Source organism: Nansenia antarctica (genome assembly GCF_963989245.1).
Source record: "Nansenia antarctica genome assembly, chromosome: 9".
NCBI lineage: Eukaryota > Metazoa > Chordata > Actinopteri > Argentiniformes > Microstomatidae > Nansenia > Nansenia antarctica.
The window spans coordinates 30,278,213-30,304,368 of NC_137679.1; the positions used below are offsets into that span (position 1 = coordinate 30,278,213).

The 26,156-nt window shown below is 47.4% G+C and overlaps 1 protein-coding gene across 1 annotated transcript; it reads right to left on the bottom strand.

Annotated features, from left to right (window-relative positions):
* Positions 1-162: 162 nt before the first annotated feature.
* slc12a1 (solute carrier family 12 member 1) lies at positions 163-25,590 on the bottom strand (the record flags this gene model as incomplete). The annotated part of the gene is made up of 26 exons (XM_080539898.1): positions 163-298; positions 528-595; positions 1,006-1,141; positions 1,482-1,568; positions 1,976-2,087; positions 2,571-2,699; positions 3,478-3,606; positions 5,145-5,227; positions 5,415-5,521; positions 7,449-7,589; positions 8,104-8,215; positions 8,376-8,475; positions 8,629-8,784; positions 9,078-9,179; positions 9,383-9,506; positions 9,889-9,996; positions 17,804-17,973; positions 18,879-18,963; positions 19,134-19,261; positions 19,529-19,640; positions 20,055-20,165; positions 20,407-20,546; positions 21,190-21,285; positions 22,138-22,213; positions 22,848-22,982; positions 25,330-25,590. 26 exons carry the CDS (start codon positions 25,588-25,590, stop codon positions 163-165), a joined length of 3,144 nt encoding a protein of 1,047 aa, XP_080396024.1.
* Between the last annotated feature and the right edge of the window lie 566 nt (positions 25,591-26,156).

Sequence of the window (26,156 nt, forward strand, 5' to 3'; positions counted from 1 at the left end):
GACAGAAGTGCAGCACTTTTCTAACCACCAACTTGTCCCTCTTAGTCTAACCCTAACCCTAAATTAAGAACAAGTGGCTCATCAATTTGTCTGATTATGTTATTGTTGTCCTTTGTAGCATGGCCATGGAGTGACCACCGTGTTGGTGAGCCTAGGAGGTGCTCAGGAGTAGAAGGTGAGTACACTCTTGTGGTTGCCTCTGACGAGCAGGGTGGGAGGGAGGTTCTTGGTCAGGATATCCAGCCAAGCCATGTAGAGGTGGTCAGACACAGAGCCCTTACGTGCGATGGGCATACTCCTACAGAGGGGAATACAGTATTAGCTTCCACAGACTATTTATCTAGTCTACAGCTCACCATACATTGGGTAGCCTTGGAGAGCTTATAGTTCTATTAAACTGTCGGAATTACTGTTTTATTAAATTAAGGCTGAAAAAGATTTTGGCTCTGGTTTTGACATGCTTGTCTTCTGATGTCTTCTGAACTCACAGTGCACACAACACAGTTATTCACAGTACATGTACTTACACAATAATCAGGTTGGCTTCTTTGGAGTTCTCCTGAAGCAGTTCATTCAGTCGCACCTGGAGGTTGGTCTGTGAAGGAGTGCACAAAAAGTGACTGGATATTCTTTGACTCATGCAGTACTCAAACCCACCATCATGCTGCTCATACTTATTGAGCCATGGGGCCCATATGATGGACTACACTTATATAGCGCCTTCACAATGGCCTCTCATTCACCCATTCACACACATTCACACACCAATTGCAGCAAGCTACCATGCAAGACACCGGCCCGCTCATTGGGAGAAATTTGGGGTTCAGTGTCTTGCCCAAGGACACATTGACACATGGCCAGCCGGGGATCGAACCGCTGAACCGCAGACCTTGCGATAATTAGATGGCGACTCTACCTCCTGAGCGACAGCCGCCCCATATGTTATGATCAGGCTCTATCTTGGCTTATTGATGTCTGCGTACATCAGTATAATATCAACAGTACCTTCTCCTCGTAAGTATCCAGCTCGTCGTCAGTGATCTTCCAGGGGTTGTCTCTCCGCAGTGCCTCAGCCTGAGCTGCCTCCTTTGAATGCTCATTCAGACGGAAGGGCTCAATCATGTCCTCAAATGTTTTGGAACTGGCGGAAGAGGAGAGATAGGATTTTGACCAATTCCTAAGGAGTTCCTGATTTTCAGACCTATTCTGATACTATTGTATTGCATCTGTAAAAAATGTTGTTCTGTTATTCTACAATTTCCTGATTCCATCCCATGTGATTGGTCAGCTGTGGGTATGGAATGTGTGGAGTCTCCTGTGGAGTCAGGTGATGATATAACACAGTATGCTTTTATTTGTGTACACTGTGCTCCTTACTGACAGGCATCTTGTCAGGTCTCTCTTGAAATGAGGTTCAAACCTCAACAGGCATAGAATAAGAAAAGAGCCAAATGAACATAGAACATATAGTAAAGAATTACCTGTCTGCGCTGGGTTTGACGTTGATGTCATCCAGGACGTGGATGTCGTCACATTTGATCCTGAACTTGACCAACAGAGACTTCATCCTACAGGACAGAGGGAGAGAGAGCGTCACACACTGATGATCATCCCAAAAGGACAGATAAGAGTCAGACAGTATTAATAATCACAGCCTATTAACGGCCATTAACCATAGCCTGGTCCTAACATGTTTTTGTCGTAGTTTACTAGAGTTATTTTCCTGATTGTTTTTTTATCGTCTTTATGCAACTGGTGACCCCTCCCCAAATCTCTTCTTCTCCCTGTTTTTCATAGGTGTGCTGATCACATACCTAAGTTGGAACTGGGTTCCATTCTTTAAAGCTAACCTACCTCATGAAAGACTGATTAGGGTGACTACTAGGTTTTCACTTAACCTATTGTTTAAATCATATAATGATGGGTCATAGAGTGTGATGTGCCTTCTTTATCAGTCCTTCTCTCCTGTACTCACTCGGCTCTGTCCAGGTCGGTGCGGTCAGGCTGCCCTGCAATGAAGATCCTCATCTTACAATCCTTAAACTTCTTCCTGGTGGTCAGGATGTAGGGGAGTAGCAGGGTCAGACCTGACGAAGAGAGAGAGTTATGAAGTTATCTGTCAGATAGTGGCGGGGGTTCTATGGCAGATTTTCACTTTAATCATTAAAGGTCTTGGGTTTTTTCATATGTCATGAAGATATCAAATGCCCTTGGAATGTTGTATAGTAGATCTCTGTAGTGTGTGTGTGTGTGTGTGTGTGTGTGTGTGTGTGTGTGTGTGTGTGTGTGTGTGTGTGTGTGTGTGTGTGTGTGTGTGTGTGTGTGTGTGTGTGTGTGTGTGTGTGTGTGTGTGTGTGTGTGTGTGTGTGTGTGTGTGTGTGTGTGTGTGTGTGTGTGTGTGTGTGTGTGTGTGTGTGTGTGTGTGTGTGTGTGTGCGTGCGTGCGTGCGTGCGTGCGTGCGTGCGTGCGTGCGTGCGTGCGTGCGTGCGTGCGTGTGCGTGCGCGCGTGTGTGTGTGTGTATGTTTGATATACAGTATAGTGGCAGAGATGGGTGCTTAAGGTGGTCTACCTCCATCATCAAACATCCACCACACGTCGATGGTGCCCTTGCCCTGCTTCCTCCGGAACTGAGTACTAGTCTCCACCAGCCTGTCGTTCACCATGGTTGCCTGGGGGGACTGGGGGCTTGCCACTGACACTGGAGGAAGGAGACAGAGGGAGAGATAAAAGAAGGGAATGGAGGGGTCAAATAGAGGGAGAGAGAGACAGGGATGGAGGGGTGAGAGAATGAGGAGGGATAGGTATGGAAGGGGGGAGGGGGAACAAAAGAGACACATTCATAACGTATGCAAGCAGGGATGTCCATCAGTCCCCAGGGGAGACTTCCCAAAGACAGCACCAACAGTATTCAAACGTCCATGTCTATCCGTCAGAAGCACAAACGAGAGTGGCGTGTGTGTATTTGGGGGAAGCCAGATGTGTCTGGAGTAGAAGGAGTTCTCTGGGATGTCCCAGACACTGCAGAATGAGAGTGACTGTATTATTGGATTACTTTCTCACAGACGAACATTTGATTCCATTGTTTAGTGACAGGACGGGAGGTGTACTTCCTGGTTGTCGAGCAGAAAAACTATGTTTGTCGGACATGTCGTCGGTTTCATTTCTTAATGTGTTCCTTTTGGAGGAGCTGATGAAGGAAAAAGCTCTCTTGGCCTTTTAAAAGAGGCTTTTAGAGCACTGTGTGTGTGTGTGTGTGTGTGTGTGTGTGTGTGTGTGTGTGTGTGTCTCTCTCTCTCTCTCTCTCTGTGTGTGTGTGTGAGAGAGAAAGAGAGAGAAAGATGAGACATCACAATGCCTCTCTTCCCTCGCAGATCCTTATTAAGGCAAGGTATTTTCATATCACTTGCATTCATATCAGTTATTATCATCTAGAGCAGTTGCCGTCCCAGTAAGGAGCATGTGGAGCTTGATCATACCTCTGGTGGTGAGCATTTGTTTTCCAGAGGATTTTCTGGACTTTTTGAACAGCCCTTTGCCTTTCCCATTCTGCGGTAGCACCTCGTTCTCCAGTTCCATCTGTTCCAGGACAGATTTCTCCATCTCCTCTGGGGGGCGACACAGAGGCAGTTCAGATTAGCTCACTCACATTAGTTACAGCAGCTGGTGAAACCGGGAACAAGTCGACCAACCAATCAAAATGTTCAGACTTTTATTCTGAAGAATTGCAATGCAGTGGATTCGGTGAGTAATCCCCACTACTCTACACTAACTAGGTAGTAGTGGGGATTACTCAATTGCAATGTTTTGGCTTGACTAGCGAGTGTGAAATTGATTGATTGAACAATGCTGAAATGTATTTAAATTGTTCAAAATAAAAGTCTGAGCGGTCCGTCGGTTTGGGAGTTGGTTCAGTAGCTGCTGTCACATTAGTGCACTCCGGTCCGACATACCCAGTCTGTATGTAAGTTCTCATTTCCACCACTCACTCCCATTATCAATCAAAGCTGAATGAAATGGCTGTAACTGTTTTACTGTAGATGTTCTGTCTACCAGAGCTCCCCAAATAGTTCACATGTGTCTTGGTACCATGCAGATACATAACCAAACTGATACTGAATCAGAGTCAAAATCCAGATTGCATAGTGGGCCCCCAGGATCAATGTGCACTGACAGTGGAAGACTACTGCATCTGAAGACTACTGCAGTCAGTGGCATTGACAGTTCAAACTCACTCATTATTATGGTTATTTCTGATACAAGCTGATCAGATAGGCGACTCGCGCAACCTTCATTTCAGCAACATCAACTGTAATCTATGGACCAAAGAGCTATGCCTTATCAATGCTATGAATGTTATCAATAGTTAATATATAATTTGGGGTTGTTATCACAGAAACCACACGACTAACCAGAAGATGCAAGGATTATGTTTGTCTTAGATAAGATGTACTTAGACAGTTGTAACAGGTATGTTCATAAAGCACAGTGACACTAAGTGACACTGAACTAAGCTGACTGCTGTATGACTGCTGTATCACTACTGTATGTTGTAACTTGATAACATGTTAGCTAAAGCAGGACCAGACTGACTGACCAGGCTAAACATGTACTACTATAAGAAAGTATGTTATGTGTGTGTGTGTGTGTGTGTGTGTATGTGTGTGTGTGTGTGTGTGTGTGTGCGTGTGTGTGTGTGTGTGTCACGGTTCCCGTGCTGGTCTTAAAAAGCCTTAAAGTCTAAAATCCAGCAATGCGATTTATAAGGCCTAAAAAGGTTTTATATTTCAGTTATTAGGTCTAAAAGATGTGGTGCTAGGTATTCAAAATGAGATTAACTTGTCCTGCATGGAAATCAGTCCGACCACATCTATTGATGGAAATGAAAATTTACTTTTTTTTAACTAATTAGGGGGACTTATTTATTTTATATTAATTATCCTTCAGACTTTTTTGTCTGTATGGCAGTGAAATCCCTAATTTAATCACCTCGAGGATGAAAAAAAGCTGTCACACGGTGTCGCAAATAGGTCTAAAATTATATTCAAAGAGGTCTAAAAAAGGTCCAAAAAGGTCTTAAATGTGACTTGTTGAAACTTGTAGGAGCCCTGGTGTGTGTGTGTGTGTGTGTGTGTGTAAAACTCACCCCGTGCTTCTATGATGTGACATATGTCCAACCCCTGGCCCATCCTCAGCACCGCTGTCCCGTACTCAAAGTCAAACGCGTCACTGACACACAAAAACAAAACAACGTTGATTAACAAGTTGTATGAATTATGTGGCTGTTCTCCTTTTTGAAATGCACTTATTGTGCGTTATTGATACTTGGAGTCTACTGCATTACAGGAATGTAAATGTAATATGCGACCCTTTAGGGAAGTGCGTGTGTGTGTGTGTGTGTGTGTGTGTAACTTACTGGAGCACTCCTACATAGCTCTCAACTTCAGGTTGTTTTGTCGTCCTCCAATCTTTCTTAAAGCCCATCATCAGGATGTTAGGCTTCAGACGACCCAGACCAGTAGCCTGAGGAGGAACATTGGACATTTATGTCATTGGAAGTAAATCCTTACCAGTGTGTTCAACTGTGGACACTGAAACAAACACAGTACTGTCGGCTATCACAAACCTTGTGTGATACGAAGTGATATGAAGATATTAGATAGGATTAGATTAGGGGGGAAGGAGAGTTTTTAGGTGGCCCAGGACCGACTTCTCGAAGCACTTCATGGCGCCTGTTGTCCCGGTCGAAGCGAGCATAGACCGTTGGGTAGGCCTCTGGTCATCTGATCTGAAGGCAGTGTTGCGTACCTTCAGCAGTGACCGGACCTCTCTGTTCATCCAAGGCTTCTGGTTGGGGACGGTTCTTATTTGTTTGTAAGTGGTAACACTGTCGGCATATGTGTTGATGTAATCCAGACCGGAAAAGGTGTACAGATCAATGTCCGTGTGGAGGTCCTGAGTGGCCTGAGCTTTGAGCAGGGGCCAGTCCTTGGTATGAAACTGGTGCTGCAGTGTAGAGTCAGCTCCCTCTGGACAGATTTTAACTGGCCTCACTGTCAGTTTCACACATTTGATGAGTGGTGTGTACTTGGGGAGTAGGAACAATTAGATGTGGTCAGATTGTACCAGGTGGGAGAGGGGAATGGCTTTGTGGCCCTCAGCTATGTTTGTATAAACATGATCTAGTTTTGTCTCCTCTCGTAGGGCAGGAGACATGCTGGTGGAATTTTGGGAGTACAGTCCTCAGATTAGAATGGCTGAAATCCCCTGCAATCAAGAAGGCACTCTTCGGGTGTGCAGTTTGCAGATTGCTAATGGCAACATGCAGTTCTTTCATTGCTAGCTTAGCATTAGCATCTGGAGGTATGTAGGCTGCAGTGATAATAACAAAGAACTGTCTGGGCAGGTAAAACGGTCTGCACTTGATCATGATGTATTCCAGATTGGTAGAGCAATGACTCTCAATGATAGCAGTGTCAGTACACCAAGTTTTGTTGACATAAATGCACAGAGCACCATCTCTCGTATATAGTATATGCCATTTAGCTGACGCTTTTATCCAAAGCGACTTACATTACAGTGAGTGCATACATTATTCAGTATATATGGTCCCAGCGGAGTGATAAAGTGATAACAAAGTGATAAAAAAGTAATATCCAAAACAATAAACGTTCCAAATACCTATCCCTAGAGGAACAAGTCACCAAGGACCTGTTTTACAACCCAATCTCACTGCCACATCTCTCAGTCTATCTGCCTTTGTCTGCAGGGCCTCATCCGATGCAGTGTTAATCAATTATAGCGCTTTAATCTGCTGCTGCGTTTGAAGTGGGCAATCCTGACGAGGCGCCCTGGCCTTATCTCAGTTGCTGTGATAGCCCGGGCCATAACACTGCCGTCTCCTCGCTCGCTCATTAACTCTCCCACTGCCAGATACTCTCAGACAAACCGGTTTAGGCCAGAAATACTCAATAAACATTGTTGTTCATCTTTTTTTTCCAATAAAAAAGAGTATTTCTGCTTTGCTATCAGAACACGATAGGTTCACATCAGGTAGAGGCCAACCACAACTTTGGATACTTAGATTTAAAACATGTCTGCTTCAAAAGACCAACAGCAGAGTAATGGAGATACATGAAGAATTTGATGTGAATTATATATATATATATTTTAAACATGTTTTTAGGGCATTTCTGTTTTTTTATGGGATAAAGACAGTAGAGATTGACAGGACGTGAGAGAGAGGAGGGACGACATGCAGGATATGTCGACTGCCAGAATCGAACCGGGGACCCTGCGATTACATGGCTGACGCCTTAGTGTGCTATACCACCAAGCGCCCCTTTGATGTGAATTCTTTCAATGTGAATTTCAATTGAATTTGATAGGCCAATGGATTTCCCTCAAGCGTACCAATCACGGAGTTAACAAGCCGTAGTGTAAGTCTCACCTGTAGCAGGCTGGCTGTTCCCTCTCTGAAGTTGTCACAGGCCACGGCGGCGTAGAAGGCTTTACGTTTCTCCTTATTGAGCCATAGTTGGTTCTTCTCCATGCTAGCATTCATCTCCGGAAGGATCTCTGCTCTATGACCCTGGGGTGAGGTGGGAGGTTACATCATGTCAAGGTCACCTTATTTTGGGCTGTGTGTGTGTGTGTGTGTGTGTGTGTGTGTGTGTGTGTGTGTGTGTGTGTGTGTGCGTGCGCGTGCATGTGTGTGTGTGTGTGTGTGTGTGTGTGTGTGCATGCATGCGCGCGTGCATGTGTGTGTGTGTGTGTGTGTGTTTCTGTCTCGGGGCTAGAGTAATTGTAATGTAATTGTAGATATGAAAGACCTAATTGAGTGCTTTGAGATGAGACATGAGATGGTCATGGGTTGATCAATTCAGGACCCCCTTAATCCTTGCCCCTTAATCTCTTGATACTTGATATTTCACTGCTGCGTCATATACTGTACATACTGTAACAATCTTGCTGTACAATTAGTTGTAGATTACTTACCTTTTTCTAATCTCAAATGAAGGATGACATTTGTACATTTGTATTGTGTAGATGGGTGGGATGGTTGAACTGTCACTCAAAGATGAATATGTTGCTGCATTTCTTACCACAATGACTTCACAGGTGATACAGAGGCCATATTCCTTAGTCAAGTTGTGGGCCACGTCTAGCAGGGCTGGCCTGTTCTTTGGTGCCCCAGTTAGCACTAAACACTGAGGCCTGAGGAAAAGAACAGTATCACATATGTGATACAATGAACAGAGATGTAGTTTTAATGCTTCTACTTGCCACTTAAATCTAATAAAACACAATAGATGACTACAGCAGCTTGATATCCAGTATGTTACAGCTATAATATCTCTGTGATGTTGGTCCTCACCTGAAGTTCTTGACGTGGTCTTCCACTGCCGTCAGAGACAGACCGTTGCTCACTGCACTCACAAACGTCACAGCCTGGGTGGACGAACCCCAGTTCACATCTGAGGAGACCAACACAGGTGAATCACATGGTAAACACGCACACTCTCTCACTCACACACAATCACACACACACACACAATCACACACACACACACACACACACACACACACACACAGACATATAGACACACACACACACACGCAGCTCTCACTTGGTTTCTTGACTGTGACGTAGATGTAGAGCAAGATCTCGATAGCGTAGGTGATGAGAGCAGCCCACCAGTTGATAACAAACATCACACCACAGCAGAGCAACGCTCCAAAGAGGGACAGCCACATGTTGTAGTACCTATATGCTGGCCTCCATCCTACAGAGGAAACACGTCACGGGACACAACAGTCAGCAGACAATTTGGAAGTGCATTTTGTCTGGGCACACCCAAATTTGAGTCAATTCAAGAACAATGGAGAAATGTGTGTGCGTGCGGGTGTGCACATGTGTGTGTCTGAGTGCGTGTGCCTGTATGTGTGTGTGTGTGATGGTAACCCCCAATGTCAGCACGGCTGTCAGAACCTGGTAGGAGGGTACAGGTGCAGCAGTCCGCAGGGTGTGTGTGTGTGTGTGTGTGTGTGTGTGTGTGTGAAAGAGAGAGAGACCCACCTGGAGACTTGGCATAGGAGGCATGGAAGCAGGAGAAATTGATGAGAGCGTACGATGCCAGGAAGAAGTTGGAGATGATGGGAGCAATGATGTTCAGCTCAGCTACAGACACACAAACCAATCAGAATAGAGGATTAAGCTGAGCTACTGTAGATAGACAGACATATCAGATAGACATAGATAGACATATAGATAGATAGATAGAGCGATAGATAGAGCGATAGAGAGATAGATAAGTAGGTAGGTAGGTAGACAGACAGACAGGTACACAGACAGAGAGACAGACAGACAACAACTAGACTGACCGATGATGATGAAGGCTACAGCAATGAAGAAGGTCAGGACGTAGGCGCGGATGGGCTCGTTGTTCTTGCCGTAGCCCTTGGCGAAGAATTGCAAGGCTGTGTAGATGTTGTCTTTGCACAGCGCCTGAGGAGGGACAGCAGGGTTAGGATAGGAGTGGAGATATCTAAGGCCCCGTGACCTCGGCTCCCAGTCTAACGCCAGACTGGAGGTAGGCTGGTAGAGGTAGAAATACGAGGACAGGGCCATTGTTATGCATGAAACCGAATGAGAAATGGGATCAAACACACATGTGTTTTTGATCCCATTTCTGATTCCGTTCCATGCATTCCGGTGAGCTCCGTCCTCCGATTTCTACCTCCGCCAGCCTCCCCTTAGGTACAGTAGTACAGTTGTTCTTCATTATTCTGTAGTTGTACATTCGGTGAGTCTCTTCTGTAGTGATGTGATGTTATCCTTTAGTTGCAGTTCATTGCCACTCGGCCTCCGTCTTTAACATGTGACTGACCTGGAAGACTTTGGGGGCGCTGACGAGTGAGGCGAGGGCAGAGGAGAGGGTGGCGGAGAAGGTTCCGGCGGTGATGAGAGGACCGAAGCCAGACACCATGGTCATCACCTGGACAAGAAGGCAACAGTCAGCATATCACGCTATCATATGCCGCACATATATTCTAGTATTTCACATTTTGGTAAAGGCTCAACTTATTGTAAAGCACTTTTTGTGATAGGCCTCTAAAACATCTGAATGTATTGAATTGTATTGAAAAACTTTAGGTTATTTACATAACCCCGGTTCTCTGAGTAGTATTCGTGAGTATCTCACTATGGGAACGCCCCCTGCGTGACCTCATCAGAAACTGAATTACACTGCGCCAGCCCATTGGCTGGCCCAGGCGACGCTTGTGTCACGAGGGACGGGACCCTCCGCCTATATAAAGCGTACACACAGCGTCTGTCGTCATTCAAAACAAGCAACCTCTTTCTCGCTTCTTAAAGCAAGGAGGGTGGTCTGGTGAGATACTCACGAATACTACTCAGAGAACCGGGGTTATGTAAATAACCTAAAGTTCTCTTTCATAGTATTCGTTTCGTATCTCACTATGGGAATATACTTACTCCCGTATTGCCAGACCTGCCTGTAAAACGACAACTGTCCCAGAATGGACCCTCACACTCTAGGAACGACGTCCTAAGAGGAACCCAAACTGAGGACTGAGTGTGATAGCGTTGGAGCCGTAACATCCAACCTATAAAATCTAGTGAACGTGTGGGGCGAAGCCCAGCACGCCGCCGCACACACCTCCTGAATAGACACCCCTTTAAAGAGTGCCCAGGAGGTCGCCAAACCTCTAGTAGAGTGCGCACGTAAGCCCGCGGGGGGCTGTAGACCCTTACTAGAGTAAACCAAGGCAATAGCCGCCACTACCCAATGGGAAAGGCGTTGTTTCGACACTGGCTTTCCCGTGTGTGGATTCGCCCAGGATACAAACAACTGGTCACCTTTCCTGCAACCCTGAGTCCTGTCTATGTAAACACGCAGCGCGCGGACAGGACATAAAGTATGCAACCGCCTGTGCTCTTCCGAGGCAAAAGGCGGGGGATAGAAGGCAGCCAACTCTATAGGGGTGCAAGAGCCTATAACCTTCGGAATAAAGGCTGGGTTAGGCATCAGACTGACCCTAGAGTCCCCTGGGGAGAACTTTGTACACTCTCGGTGCACCGAGAGCGCATGGACTTCACCTATGCGCTTAGCCGAAGCCAAAGCAAGCAATAGGACCGTCTTTAGCGTTAACACTTTCACCTCCACCTGTTCCAGCGGTTCGAACGGTGGGCAGGAGAGAGCATCTAGTACCATAGGGAGGTCCCATGAAGGAGCTAACGGCCTAGACGTAGGCAATTTCCTTCGGGCCCCTTTCATAAACTGGCACACCAACGGGTGCTGGCTTATCGACTTTCCACCCAGGCCAATATGACAAGCCGAAATAGCTGCCAAATAGACCTTAACGGTTGAGAAAGCCTTACCCCTCTCAATCAAGTCCTGTAGAAATGACAGAATAACTGTCACAGAACACTGAAAAGGGACAGCGTGTGACTCTGAGCACCAAGTCTCGAACACACGCCACTTATGCCCATACAACTTTCTAGTTGATGAGGCTCTGGCGCACTGAATAGTGTCGATCACCCCTTGGGGAAGACCCACTAGTGCAAGGTTGATCCCTTCACGGGCCAGGCCCACAGAGACAATCTCTCTGGGTGGGGATGGACTATCTCCCCCTGCGCCTGGGTCAGCAGGTCCCTGCGCAGCGGTAGTTGCCATGGCGGACCGGATAGGAGATGAAAAATCTCCGCCAACCAGTGCTTTCCCGGCCAACGCGGGGCTATCAGCACCATGGACAGATCTCCTTCCCTCACTCTGGCCAGAGTCGGGGGAATGAGTGCCACCGGTGGGAACGCATACAGGAGGGTCCTCGGCCACTCGTGCGCTAATGCGTCCACTCCCAGCGGGGCTCCCCGATCGCGCAGAGAGAAGAACAGGGGACACTGGGCGTTCTCTGCCGTAGCATAAACGTCCACGGTCGCTTGACCGAATCGTGACCAAATCTGTTTCACTACTTCGGGGTGAAGTCTCCAGTCTGCGTACAGTGGGTTGCCCCTGGACAACAAATCTGCTCCGTAGTTCAGAATGCCCGGTACATGGGTTGCTCTCAGCGACCGCATGTGTGCACTGCTCCACACTATCAGTCTGTGTGCCATGGTGTGTAACTGGTGGGACCTCAGTCCCCCCTGTCTGTTTACATAGGCAACGACCGTGGAGTTGTCTGTCCTCACCAAAACATGATGTCCTCTCAACCACGGGAGGAAATGTTTCAGAGCCAAGTGAACAGCTAGCAGTTCCAGGCCGTTTATATGGGTAGAACGTAAGTGCGGGTCCCAACCCCCGTTTATCGTTCTCCCTTCGAAAGTGGCATCCCAGCCTCTCAGAGAGGCGTCCGTGGTGATTACTTTTCTGTTCAGGCCAGGTCCCATAGAAACACCCTGTGTTATGAAACCGGGGTCCTTCCACTGGTGCAGAGCCAGTGAGCAATCCCTGGAGACCCTCACACGACGGTGACCGTCGCGGTGGGGGTCCAGGCCCAGAGAGGCCACCCAGCGCTGGATGCCTCTCATGTACAGGCGCCCCAGGGGTATGGCCACCACAGCGGAGGCCATCAAGCCTAACAACCTCTGGCATTGTTTGAGGGTAACTATGTTGCCCCTGCGAAACAGCGCTATAGTTGCGCGCATCGTCTCCACTCTTTCTGGAGACAAAAACGCCTTGGCTCGGATAGAGTCCAGTGCGAGCCCTATAAACGCGATGCGTTGGGAGGGTGTCACCATGCTCTTTTCCATGTTTATTCGGAACCCCAGATTCGTTAGGTGTTTCGAAATGACCGCTGTGTGACGCGCCGCCTCCTCGCGGTTGGTGGCTGCCACTAACCAGTCGTCGATATATGTGGCCACTCTGATACCCCTCTGTCTGAGAGGGGCCACTGCTGCCTCGGTGCATTTTACAAACACCTTTGGGCTTAGTGACAGGCCGAAGGGAAGGACCACATATTCGTACGCTATCCCTTGGAAAGCGAATCTCAGATATTTCCTGTGTGGAGGATATATCGGAATGTGGAAATAAGCGTCCTTCAGGTCGATTGATGTGAACCAATCCCCTGCTCGTATGAAACTTAGCAGGGAAGAGTGTGTCAACATCCTGAATTTGTATTTTCTGAGATGCTGATTCAAGACACGGAGGTCTAGAATAGCCCTCATGCCCCCCCCTTTCTTTGGGACCAGAAAATACTTTGAGTAGAAACCTCTGTGGGTCTCCTCGAGAGGTACAACTGTTATAGCTCCTTTCTCCCTTAGAATGGAGATTTCCTCCTGGAGAATATTGTCTCGTTCGCCCTGAGCTCGAGAGTACAGTATTTCTCTGAATGGGGGTGGAGCGACACAGAATTGGAGCCTGTAGCCCCTTCGTAGTGTCCTCAACACCCAGTCTGACTGTGTGCAGTCTGCCCATTCCCGTTGATGCGTGGAAAGCGGGCTGACTGGCCACACCGTCACATGCGAGTTGCTGGCGCCCCCTTGTGGCCGGGGCGCGCAACAGCCGCGGGCCGCTTTCTGCATCACAGCCGCGGGACGGGCTAGTCCCACGGTCTGTGTTATGGCAGAGAAAGATTTGTTTTTCAACATCTCTTTTATTTTTATGCTTTTCAACATTGTTAACAACGCCCTTGGCACTCTGCCTGGATGCGCTTGTCGGGACATTTTTAATACATTGTGCATTAACGTGCTTGAGTGACAAACAACTTTGTAGTATGAACAGTCTCTCAGCTTTCCCCCGGAAGGCGTGTGAACACGGACGCCGACCGTGGTCTTGCACTTTGTATGGAACATGTCGTACCGAACTTGCTCTGGAACGGAGCTGGGAGGGTACAGAGCGGTCAGCGAGGGGGGCCGACTGGACTCGCTCTCCTCCCAAGGAGAGGCTGTCAGATCACCCGCTTCTTCTTCCTCGCCGACGCGGCGCCCGGGGGAGGGGGCGGGGACGCCTGAGGTCTGTCCCAGGGAGCCTGTTTTCTGGCCCATGGTTTCCTGGGACCTCTGGGTGCCTGGGGCGCTGCCTGCTGTCTAGCCGCTCTGGGGATCTTGAAGGCAGGGGCCGGGCGAGAGATAGCCTGCGCATATGACTGCCGTGGCTGGGTCACGGGCGCTGCGGGCTGCGCTCTTCTCGGAAGGCACAGCTCCATAGCCTCATCCTCTCTCTTTTTCTCCTCACATCTCTTCTGCATTGAGGTGACTGCTGCACCGAAGAGACCCTGTGGTACGATAGGGGTGTCGAGAATTTCTTCTCTCCCCTTCGCCGACAGATTGGTGAGACCGAGCCAACGCGCCCTCTCCTGCAGTACCATGAGAGCCATGGATTTACCCGTGGCTTGAATGGCCGTCTTGTGGAGACGGAGGATGTGATCCGTTATAACGCAGATTTCCTCCCATAGGGTAGGCATATTGTCTGGGTTAGCGGTCATATCCTCCTCCAGCTCAGCCTAGTAGGCTGATAGGAGTGCGGAGGCATTGAGAGCCCTCGCTGTCAGTGCCGCTGCTTTGTAGCACTTGTCTGTAAGGCTAGCTTGGAAGCGGTCCGACTTGGAGGGTAGGGACGGGGCAGCCGAAGATACGGGGGTCTTCGGGTGCAGGTGGCGCGCCACCACCGGCTCGACCGGTGGGATGTGGCGGAGGCCGAGGGAGTCCATCCCCTCACAATCCAGTCGAGAACCCCCGATTATTGGGTGTTTCTCGCTGAATGCATGACGGCATAACTTGTTTCCCCGTCTTAGCCGCCGTCTGCAGTCTTTTGCCGTCAAAGCGTGACATAGCAGTTTCGGTTTGGGCGACGGGCCAGGGGATATTCAGCCTCTCCGCTGCTCGCTTGCACATGTCCTGCATGTCGCAGTCCATGGGAGACGGGGCGGAGGGTTGGTTACCTCCGTCAGGCGTGGGGGGCTTTCCAGCTCCGCGCCTACCGATTGATAATGAGGAGTCTTCCTCATCATCGGTGGACAAAATGAGGTCTGAGTCGTGCGACCCTGCCTCATCATTGTCCGAGTCTCTCTCATAGCGAGCAGCGGTAAAGCTGTCAATCCCCTTGTCATCCAGTACCGGGAAACCGATGTCAGGGCTATGTGGCACTAAGTCCGCCCAGCATGGTGTCGGTAAACCTGGAGACATGTCCGCGTTAGACTGTGATGGCAGCGTTTCGGCTGCCTTACACAGAAGCGGATCTTCTCCCGACAGGCTAGCCATGCGACTTAGCCGTCGGCGGAGAAGTTTCTTGGGGAACACTGCACAGTGGATACACTCATCGGTAGAGATAACAGCGGCCCGGGCGTGGGTTAATCCCAGACACACTGCACACTTAGGGCCAATCCCAATTCCCTTTTCTACCCCTATGGCTCGTTTTCGAGTGTCACTCGATTCGAAGGCAAGGCCTTCGAACACGTCACAAGCCCTACCCCTTGAAATCTAAGCCCTATGAATTGGGACAGCCCTTCACGGCGCCTACGTCATCACGCGGTACGGGTGACGCGTTGTGTTGCCGGCGAATTCTCACATCTCGCAATGCCTTCTTCAGCTGTGTTTATTTCTGTTGCGTGTGCTATAAGCATCTATTTTCGTTTGTTATCAACACACTGTAGTGTTTAGACGTTCCTTTTTTTGTCTCTTCCGTCAGCGATGTCTTTTTTGTGGACATCGCAATAATGACAATGAATTTAATGACAATGAATGACTCCAACCAAAACAACCAGTCCATCAGTAGTCATAAAGCGTTGTCCAAAAATCACGTTACCAAGCGCCTTTCTCAGAACAATTCGTCGTCTAGAATCCAAAAATCAATCCATCATAGTGGTGGTCAAAAACGTAGAAAGAGGATCTCTTGGGGACGCGGCCACATTTGCCCGTGAAGGAGAGATGACAAATAAGCGGAAACATTTCTCAGTAGAGTCGAACGGTGATAGATCATCATCCTTTACGCGTATCCTTAACTGTAGTTACATTTCGCGTGTCATATGCCATTAGACATGGAAATATGTCAATGCACGGCTGTCATGTACAAATCAGCTTGTAACGTTAGACACACAGCACATCGGCATGATAACGTTTTGTTGTTGTTGTGCTTGTTATAAAGAAAAGGTCTATAATGCATTGAAATGAATGATACAACCCATTAATAATATTACCTAATAACAACTGCTCGGATTAGATTGCGGGTGGAAATAGGTCAAAATGCGCATCATGTACAAGTCAGACGAACGTTTGATAGATAACTTTACATATGTGTACCATCATCCGCTGTCAAACGCCACAGGTAATAATTGATTTATGACTGTACATCTCTGAAATGCTCGACTGTCATGCAGCGTTGCGTTACTGTAACGTTAGACACAGCACCGACATAAAAGCGATTTTTGGGTTATGCGTGTTATAAATAAAAGGTCTATAATGCATTGTAATGACATTAAACTAAGACAATAAGATGGTTATCATAATTTTTCAAATCTTTATTAATAAGTAATTACAGAGAATTAAAATGACATTTCCGCATTGAATAGAGCGACATAAGATTTCTGTAGATGATTCGCAATGCATCCTGGTATCAAGGGGTAGCGTACCCCTAGCCCTTCGAAGCTAGTGTGGTCCTGGAATCGCTCGAAACGAAGTAATAGTTAGCCCTCCCCCTTACCCCTAGCCCTCGATGAAATATGAATTGGGACAGCCCTCGCCCTAAACGTGAACGCGCAAATCGAGCCATAGGGGTGAAATCGAAGGGCTAGGGGTGAATTGGGCCCTAGAGTGAGTGTCCCAGCTAGCCATTGACTTGCCGCACGGGCAGGTTTTCCGGCTAGTCTCGGCTGTGCTGGGTCCGCTAGCCTCAACGTTAGCCATTTCTGGCTAAGGGTTGTAGGCTAGCTGCTAGCAGGCCTCGCTACTTCACCCGTTAGCTTGTCAGCTATCAAGGGAAAACAGAGGGGCCAGGGGAGGGATATTACTATCTACCCGCTAGCAGTGCGTTATAGAGATAAAGTTATTTCTACTTTTGTCTCTCACACTGGGTATTGCTACCCGTAACCGTTCGGAGTATTCCTACTCGCAGAACAGGGAGTATTGCTACTCGCGTCGTTCAGAACGAGGAGTATCGCTACTTTTTTCGTTCCGAGCAAGGCGAGTATTGCTACTCGAATCGTAACACGGGGTATCGCTACCCCGAGTCAGAGTATTCCTACTCTTCAACAGAAGTATTTCTACTCCTGTGAACGTCAACGAAGTGCAGTTTAGCAGCAGAGCGCCCGTCGGCACGAGTTTGGTCGCTCGTATCTGTGAACTGTTTAGCTCTAGCCACCCGCACAACAGTTGTTGTCAGCTCCAGTGAGAAGCGAGAAAAGGTTTTTGAATGACGACAGACGCTGTGTGTACGCTTTATATAGGCGGAGGGTCCCGTCCCTCGTGACACAAGCGTCGCCTGGGCCAGCCAATGGGCTGGCGCAGTGTAATTCAGTTTCTGATGAGGTCACGCAGGGGGCATTCCCATAGTGAGATACGAAACGAATACTATGAAAGAGAACTGCATTTTGCTATGTAGTCTTCTTTCTCATAGAGAAACAATGGTCTCATTCAAATCTTGAAATGGGATCTATGTTGCACCTTTAATCTGACACAAAACTAGAGTGGGTTTTACTATGTGGGGTAAATACACCTTTATGAGGTAAGTACATGACATGAGTTCACAATGACATCACAAGGCACCATATGCTTGTAGCAGAGTTTCAGACTGTACTGGGGTGTGGTGTAGTACCTGGAAGTTGTTCATGTACTGGGGTGTGGTGTAGTACCTGGAAGTTGTTCATGGCGCCAAACTTGCAGGATGCGCCAGGTTCAGCGCAGGAGGAGAAGTTCCAGCCCAGCTTACAGGCAGCTACTGCGGTACCATTAGCCAAACACGCACCCCCGGACATGATAATGTCAGTCGTGTTTCCTGTCGCGTCACGGACAACGGTGGCAGCTGACCAATGAGAGAACAGAACAGAACAGTTTAGCTCTTTTAATGGTTTAATTTGGGAATGTGGTATCATTTGAGTTTACCAAAGATGAAGCCTAATCGATACCAATGACCATGGTGGCTTCATAGACATGACTGGGCTATCCCTCAGTTCAAAGGGAAACAAAGTGGGATTACTGTAGTAATCATCGGTAATAATAATAATAACTTTTTATTTGTATAGCACTTGTCCTGCAAACGTTGATGACAGGGAATGTTCAGGCCAGCTTAACAGAAAACGCTGCTGTTTCATTTCTCATTTAACAGCTCTGCTCTGATTTATCCACCCCTAGGTGCTCTCTGCTTTTGCCACTGAGTGTGTGTGTGTGTGTGTGTGTGTGTGTGTGTGTGTGTGTGTGTGTGTGTGTGTGTGTGTGCGTGTGTGCGTGTGTGTGTGTGTGTGTGTGTGTGTGCGTGCGTGCGTGTGTGAGTGAGTTCATGCGTGTGTGGGTGCAGACGTGCGTGCGTGTGTGAGCGTGGGTGCGTGTGTGAGCGTGCATGCACATGGGGAGAGGAGTTTGTGTGCTTGAGTGTTTATTGATTTCGAAGTGAGACACCGCAGGCCTCCAGGGAAGAACTGTGAGGTAATGTATTGTTTCAAGTAAACAGTAATCCATTATTAAAATCCCAATCTTCCTGACAGGGTTAATAGTATCCCTTCACTCAGATATGCATTAGAGAAAGTTGCCCCAGTTAATTCACTTTAGAGCTAATGCATTGAGTGGTTGTTTTATGTGCTTAATCAGAGGATGAGAGATAATGAAATGCAAGGTAAGTCATTATAAAACACTTTACTGCACAGAGTTTGCCAATCACAACACAAACGGTTCCCAGTAAAACTTTTGTTGTGTTGAGTTAAATGTACTCACAGACACAGAGAGCCACAGCCAGGTAAGTGACCCCAGTAATGAGGATGGCCAGGAGGGTCCCTTTAGGTATAGCAGCTTGGGCGTCCTAGAGAACAACAAAGACAAAATACTCTGTTTAGTTGAAAGTGGCCATTAAGGACCTGGATGATGATGAGAAGAGCTGTACATGTGGGAATTTCTTTTTGCAACGTTTACGCATGACTTTTCCATCCCTACCACTCTTACCCTAACTCTCTCTCATGTTCTCTCTCTCACCTTCAGATCCCCAGAGATGTTGGCTCCAGCCAGGATTCCTGTGGCAGCAGGGAAGAAGATGGCGAACACAGTGAAGAACGTCTCTCCGCTTCGAAAGGCTGGCGGAAGGTTTTCCATGAATACCGTAGCTATTGGAAAGACAGAGTGAGAGAGAGTCAATTCGGTGTCAATGTGTCAACACCAGCATTGTATAAATATACAGATTATGAAACTGCATATTTTCATCTGCATGAAACTGGTGCTTTGCCTCTATGCATGTAGAGGCAACGTCTCTAGCAGGGGAGAGGCAGAAATCAGAGGACGGGCACATGGAATGTATTCCATGCATTACAATGAGCCTGCCCTTCAATTTCTACCTCCACCAGCCTCCCCTGGTCTAGAGTGTGTTCTCTCACCATCGAAATTGAAGAAGCCCTTGGATTTCTTCTCATCGGTGGCGGGGATGAATAATCCCACAAACACATTGACTATGGCCACCAGTAGGATGATGAGCAGAACTATCTGGGCCTACAGTGACAGCGAAAGAAAGACAGGTTATTGGATTGGTATTGGTTATGTCTATTGGCCAAGAGTTCTCCCAGGTTAGGACATGTGGTCAGGACAAACTCCTGGCCCTAATTACCTGATGTAAGATAAAGTGAAAGCTTTTAAGTGGATGCAAGAGAGGGGAGTACATTACGCTACAGGGGATATCATTTTGAACTTCAAATGCATAAATCTTCATTCTTTATCTAGCTAGCCAAAATCTAACATTGAAATCCCATTGACATAAATAATTAGACAGACTTCTCTTGTTCTCTTCTTTCTATGAACAGAGCCATGGCAGAGCTGAGAGTTTGACCTTTGAGACCGAGTTTGACCGTGACCTTGTGACACTTCAGTGTTACACCCACTCTGCCAGTGGCAGTGTCTCCGTCTCACCTTGGCCTCCCACTCCATCCCAGCCAATGATATCCCCAGCAGCAACACCACCGTGATCACACCAATGATCCTGATGTCATTCACCTGATCCACAATGATGATTGAGTTCTCCTGAGAGGGAGGGAGGGAGGGAGGGAGGGAGGAAGGGAGGGAGGGAAGAAGGTGGGGAACAGTGAGTGATCTGAGGAAGAGGAGCCTCCGGCCCTACAGAGTTGAAGGGTGTGTACAGTCTTTTGTTCCACCGACACACCTGACTCAACTAATCAATTAAACACCAAATATGCCCCCCCCCCCCCCCCCCCCCCCACACGCACACACACACTCAAACACACACTTGCATGTGTATGCTTACCATGAGGAGGTCCACCATGGTTTCAGCGAAGCCCACCACGTACATAGCTACAGCAACAGCATTAGCGAAGGCGAAGATCAGACCAATGGAGCCACCAAACTCTGGGCCCAGACTGCGGGAGATCAGGTAGTACGCCCCTCCTGGGAACATGCACACACACACACACACACACACACACACACACACACACACACACACACACACACACACAAACCGAACAGTTGATGATTAAGCATCACATTACTAAGCCATTGATTTCATATCATGATGTGTCATGGAACAGTGAGGGTTTTAGGAGTTGACGTCTGGGTGTAGTTCTTTAACCTTGTTACCTTTTGTTGTCTTTTCTGGGCCTTTTGTGCTATAGCCTGATCCTATCCCATCAGGAACTCATTGATTTTATGTCAGATCATGAAGTGCCTCATTATTTTATGTCAGATCATTAACTTTTATATAATTTGAGGGTGTGTGTCCATGTGTAAACTTGTATGTTTCCAAGTTGTCAATGTTACATATTTAACATCATGTTGCTTATTGATATGATCAGAAGACATCTGACTGTTGCATTAAGGCAGTTGGCGTGGGCCTGCTGTGCTGTTAGTGCTGATAGGGGCAGTATTGCATTAGCCAGAGAAATTTTGTTGGCAAGTATTGGTAATCTGTCAATAGCACTGCTACATATAGCACTATGTGTACACGAATGCTTTTGTGTGTGACTTAGGTAGAGCTGGTGGAGGTAGAATGGATGAGGTGTCGTCTCAGGTTGATGATGAGATCACTCACCTCCTCTGACCACTCCGTTAGTGCAGATGGCGGACATGGATAGACCAGTAACAGTGGTCACCACACAGCTTAGAAGAATGACCACAATCCCCAGACCTGCAAACAATACACACAATCATTTATTATATGTATATGTGGAGTTGTTCAACCATTGAGAGAACCTCTGGATGGTCTGTGGTCTATCAAAGGTTAAGTTTGGTCACATTGTGTGAAACACCCTGAGGAACAATAAGGTGATGAGGTAAAATCGATGATGCATCTCAAACTGCAAAAACTCACTCAAACTTCTCAAGACTAAGTGTGCTTGGAGGCTAGAGGCTACAACTCTCTCTCTCTCTCTCGCTCTCTCTCTCTCTCTCTGTCTCTCTCTCTCTCTCTCTCTCTGTCTCTCTCTCTCTCTCTCTCTCTCTCTCTCTCTCTCTCACACACACACACACACACACACACACACATACATACACACACACACACACACACACACATCCATTAGTTATGGTCCATAAACAGCCAGCACCGGTCAGTCCGTTAGAAACACACACACACACACACACACACACACACACACACACACACACACATTAATATCCATACACCTGGTCACACAGGGGTAATTCTCAGAGTGGGCTCACTTCATTAAGAGTGCTTCCTGGTGTTTGACCTGTGAAGGACACCCACTGATCTCCACGTGTCGGCTAACCTGCTCCACTCTACAGAGGGTCTACTTTAACTGCAATGCCAATGTCGAAGAATCTGAGCCTAAGAATTTTACTCTTGTGTACCCGTACATTGGATGTAATAAAAGCAATTCTGATTCTGATTGTTATGTGTGCATCTATTCTGTTTTGTTCTAAAGGAAGGGTGAAGCTGTGTGCAGACAGCTGTGGGCCATAAAGAAAGGAGCAACATATGTTTCGTGAAGACTCCGTGGGCCAGGTTTAGCCTACTCACCCCAGCCAGCCTGTCCAAACACCCAGGAGAGACGGATGAACAGCATCACCCCCCAGATGTTCAGCATGCATCTTACCTGGGGAGGACAACAGCGAGGAAAGGGTTCAGTACAGCTTGGGGTTAGGGTAAGGAAACTTGTTAGAAACTCCATCCCCTGTAATTATCTCCTCCATCCTCTGCTCGCTTCCTTCTCAAAGAGCATTGGGGGAGAATATCTCAGGGGAGGATCCTAGATCTCCTCCAATGTGTTTTTGTGTAGGAAGCGAGTGGAGGATGGAAGGGAGAGGATGCAAGGACAACTGAGAGATGGCCATGAGCTCTGGTAGCCAAAACTTCAAGGGTCTCACCACAGTTCACCAAACCTGCAGCTGGTGAAAGAGGGAACAAGTCGGCAACCGACCAAATGTTCAGACTTTTTTTCATAAAAATGTAAAGAATTGTCAACGTTGTTGAAAATCAATCACACACTTGCTAGTCAAGCCAAAATATGGCAATGCAATGGATTCGGTGAGTAATCCCCACTACTAACCCCACACTAACTAGGTAGTAGTGGGGATTACTCACTGAATCCTTTGCATTGCTAAACTATATAAAGTCTTAACATTTGGTCGGTTGCCGACTTGGTTCCCTCTTTCAACAGCTGCTGTCACAATTGCCCAAGAGTGGAATAATGAGGTTTTCTAAGCAGCCCAAACACCTGACCCACTCACCAGGACACCCTTTATCCAGCCAAACTTTGCGGCCCCTCCTTTTTCCTTCTCAGGAATGATAGACTCCGCATCGGCAGAGGGGGTCCCAGTACTCTCGTTGTCCTCCACCGTGTCTGGGACTGAGATCCCTCCATTCTGCAGAAAAGAGGATAGAAAGGTTGCAGATTTGGCAGCCACAGTTCGACAGAATACATTAGTTGATGTTCTTCACAGATAATTTTTGTTTTTGACGCATAGCGTTGCTTTAATCGTATTCAGGGGAAAGCTTTGATTTGATCGAGGGAAGCTGCATTGGCAGAGCAGTAGAACTTTCAACTCTCAGTAGAAGTTCATGTTTAAAAGCTTTATTGTGCATTAGCCAGTGGTGTATTATAGGTCAAAGCAGAGTTAGAATGGTCTCTTTCAAGCCCCGCGGTGGCGCAGCGGTCTAAGCACTAGCCACTAGTGCAAGCTGCCCACCGGGGACTGGGATCGAATCCCGGTCTCGCCAGACCCGGATATGGCCAGGGCACACAGGGAGCGGCATATTGAGCGGCCGCTCCCAAGGGGGGGTATAGGACTATTTCCGGACTAAGGATCCGTCACGCAACACCGCCCCCTGGGTGCCGGAATAACGGTGTCGGGCTCGAGGAGCCAGTCAGCTAGTCTGCCTGGCGATCTCCTCTGGGGCTGCCGGCCACGGGGTCGTGCGGCGGATCCTACGCAATAGGCAGGGGATAATTGGATGCTAGGTTGGGTTCAATTGGATACCAAATTGGGTGAAAAAGGGATAAAATCTGAAAAACAATTTTTTTTTTTTTTAAAAGAATGGTCTCTTTCAACATCGATCAGAGGAGAGACGGCATGTCCTTGCGTATGTTACTTCCTGACCACCTGCTAACCCACCAGAGAGGATTGGCAGAGGAGGGAGCAATCGTGCGCTTTGATTCTGATGAAGATTTATCAATGTTTGCAGACCCATTACTATGCAGTGTGCCTGTCCTTGAGGACTACGTGCTTACTGAGGGAGATAGAGGAGAGAAAGAGAGGAAGAGACAGAGAAAGATAGAGAAGGAACAGAGTGAACCCAATCTAAACTTTTCGGGAAGACGAATGCTGACTGTTAAGTATCTGCAGCCAGGCGAGAAACTTGGTCTCCTCTCCCTTATTTAGTATGCTTCATCTTCTCTAATTTCCACCAATTACACTGTATTAGAGAGAGAGACAGAGAGAGAGAGTGTGTGTGTGTGTGTGTGAGTGTGAGTGTGTGCGTCTATGTGTGGGTGTGGGTGTGGGTGTGGGTGTGGGTGTGAACCATGTATTGGCTGCTGATAATTGTTATTCATGAACCCAGGGCGTTTATTAGCTCTTGCTTTAGGGTTGTGATTGCAACAGGCTTGGGTCACACTGATCTATTCTGAATCACCAGTCTGCAGAAAACCTCCACCACATGGTCATAAGAGGCACTATATGATCATGCCATGCTAATGTCAACTTATAAACATGTGAATGATGAATGGTCTTTATTGTCATTGATATAGTACAGGTACCAAACAACGAAATTTGGGAGGGGGGGCTCCCCTGGTGCTAGGAAAGAAAAAAAAAAAAGAAAAAAAAAAGTATGTAACATGTAATGTAATCCATGACCATAGGTACACATCCCTCTTATGAGGAGTATAGGGATTTGATTGACAGTGATGTAATATGGATGGTATCGATGTTTTAGCTCCACCTTTTGCCAAAACCAAGCTTAGTGGCAGAATTAGTCAAAGTATCATGATCCTCATTGACAAATGACCAAGAGAGAATTCACAGTTAGGAATCTCAGAGGGTAGTACAAGAATGGTGTTGAAAGGAGGCAGTAACATGCAGCAGTAAGTTAATCTTTCAAGATGTGTTCCACATTATGGGACATTGTTTGACACACATCTATAATGTTACAGGTGAAGTGCCCAAGTTAGGATCTCGTCTCAAATTTACAACCGCTTTTATCTGTCTCAACAACACTGATGTGTACATAGTTGTAAAAGCAGTAAAAACGTATTTCGTCTGCAAGTGCTAAGTGTGTCAATTCCATCTATTTTTATCTTGTCTTTGACGGATGTTCAGTTCAAGTCGTTAACAGTCTGTTATTGTGTGAAATGATTGTTGTTGAATTGCAGTCAATGAAAGTGGCAGGAATGATATGAATGATTAAACCACTATAAAAACTCATTTTACTCTTGTCTCTTTCAGAAGCTGTAAACAGATTTTTAACAAGAATGAGTTGACCTTAAAGGTCAAGGCCATCCAACATCCTCAGTTAGAACAAATATGACTGGCGGTGAATCATTGTGACTGCTTGAGCGAAATCTGTGTCACAGAGACACAGAGAGAGACAGTGTGCAGACAGTTGCAGGTGAGGAAGAGACAGCTGTGTGAGAAAAACATGTATAAGACAGAGAAAGATAGAGGTACACAGATATGAAGAGACAGGTACCAGTCAAATGCAGGTGTGACCCACCTTTTGAAACACATTATGAAGCTCCTGCAGGGATGGTCGTATCGCCCGGTGACCGCTCACGCTGCCTGGATTACGGTAGAAGTCTATGTTCGGTATCCGGTCCATTGTGTCGTGGCCGAACGCACTGACCACGGACTGTCGAATCGCCCGGTTCTCGCTGTTAGAGTAGAGACCGGTCTCCTCGTACTTGGGGGGGTCATCACCGGCCCTCTCAAAAGCAGGGTTGACGTTCTCCCCTCCGCCTGACTTGTACGTCTCCATCAGAAACACACAAGGTGCTCTTCCGAGCTGCTTCCGTAGGTTACAACGTTACAAAAGAAGAAACAGGGCTACCAAAGGTATTCAGTCATCCACTGAGGTTGTATGTACCTATAGACAGCAGTTTCTCTTGTGCACGGACTAGTATGAAATTGTTTATCTGTGCAGACACAAAGCTCAGTAAGGGAATTCCTCCTACTGGTGGCAACAAGTCATATAGTCTGAGTTTGGCCCGGAGGTCCTTCCTTTATACCCTCTCAGTCCCTGGGCCACACACTGGCTGGCAGCTATTGGCCAACCCTATGGATCTACCCTCAGAAACCTGGCCGAGTGGTGTCAAATATGTCCTTGGTACATCCCTGGGGACACAAAGCCTTTTGCTTAACGATTAACCAAGTCATAAATGCCGAAGGAGAGATAAAGGCTCTCATTGCATGGGGTTCAAGAATTGATTACTAATATTATTGTCTGAAGTGCTGGGCACATGTTGTTCTGTTGGTGGCGGTTTATGGGACGATGGTTAGTCTTCCTCTGAACAAGAGGGCCCTTTGGGATGAATCATCCAGTGC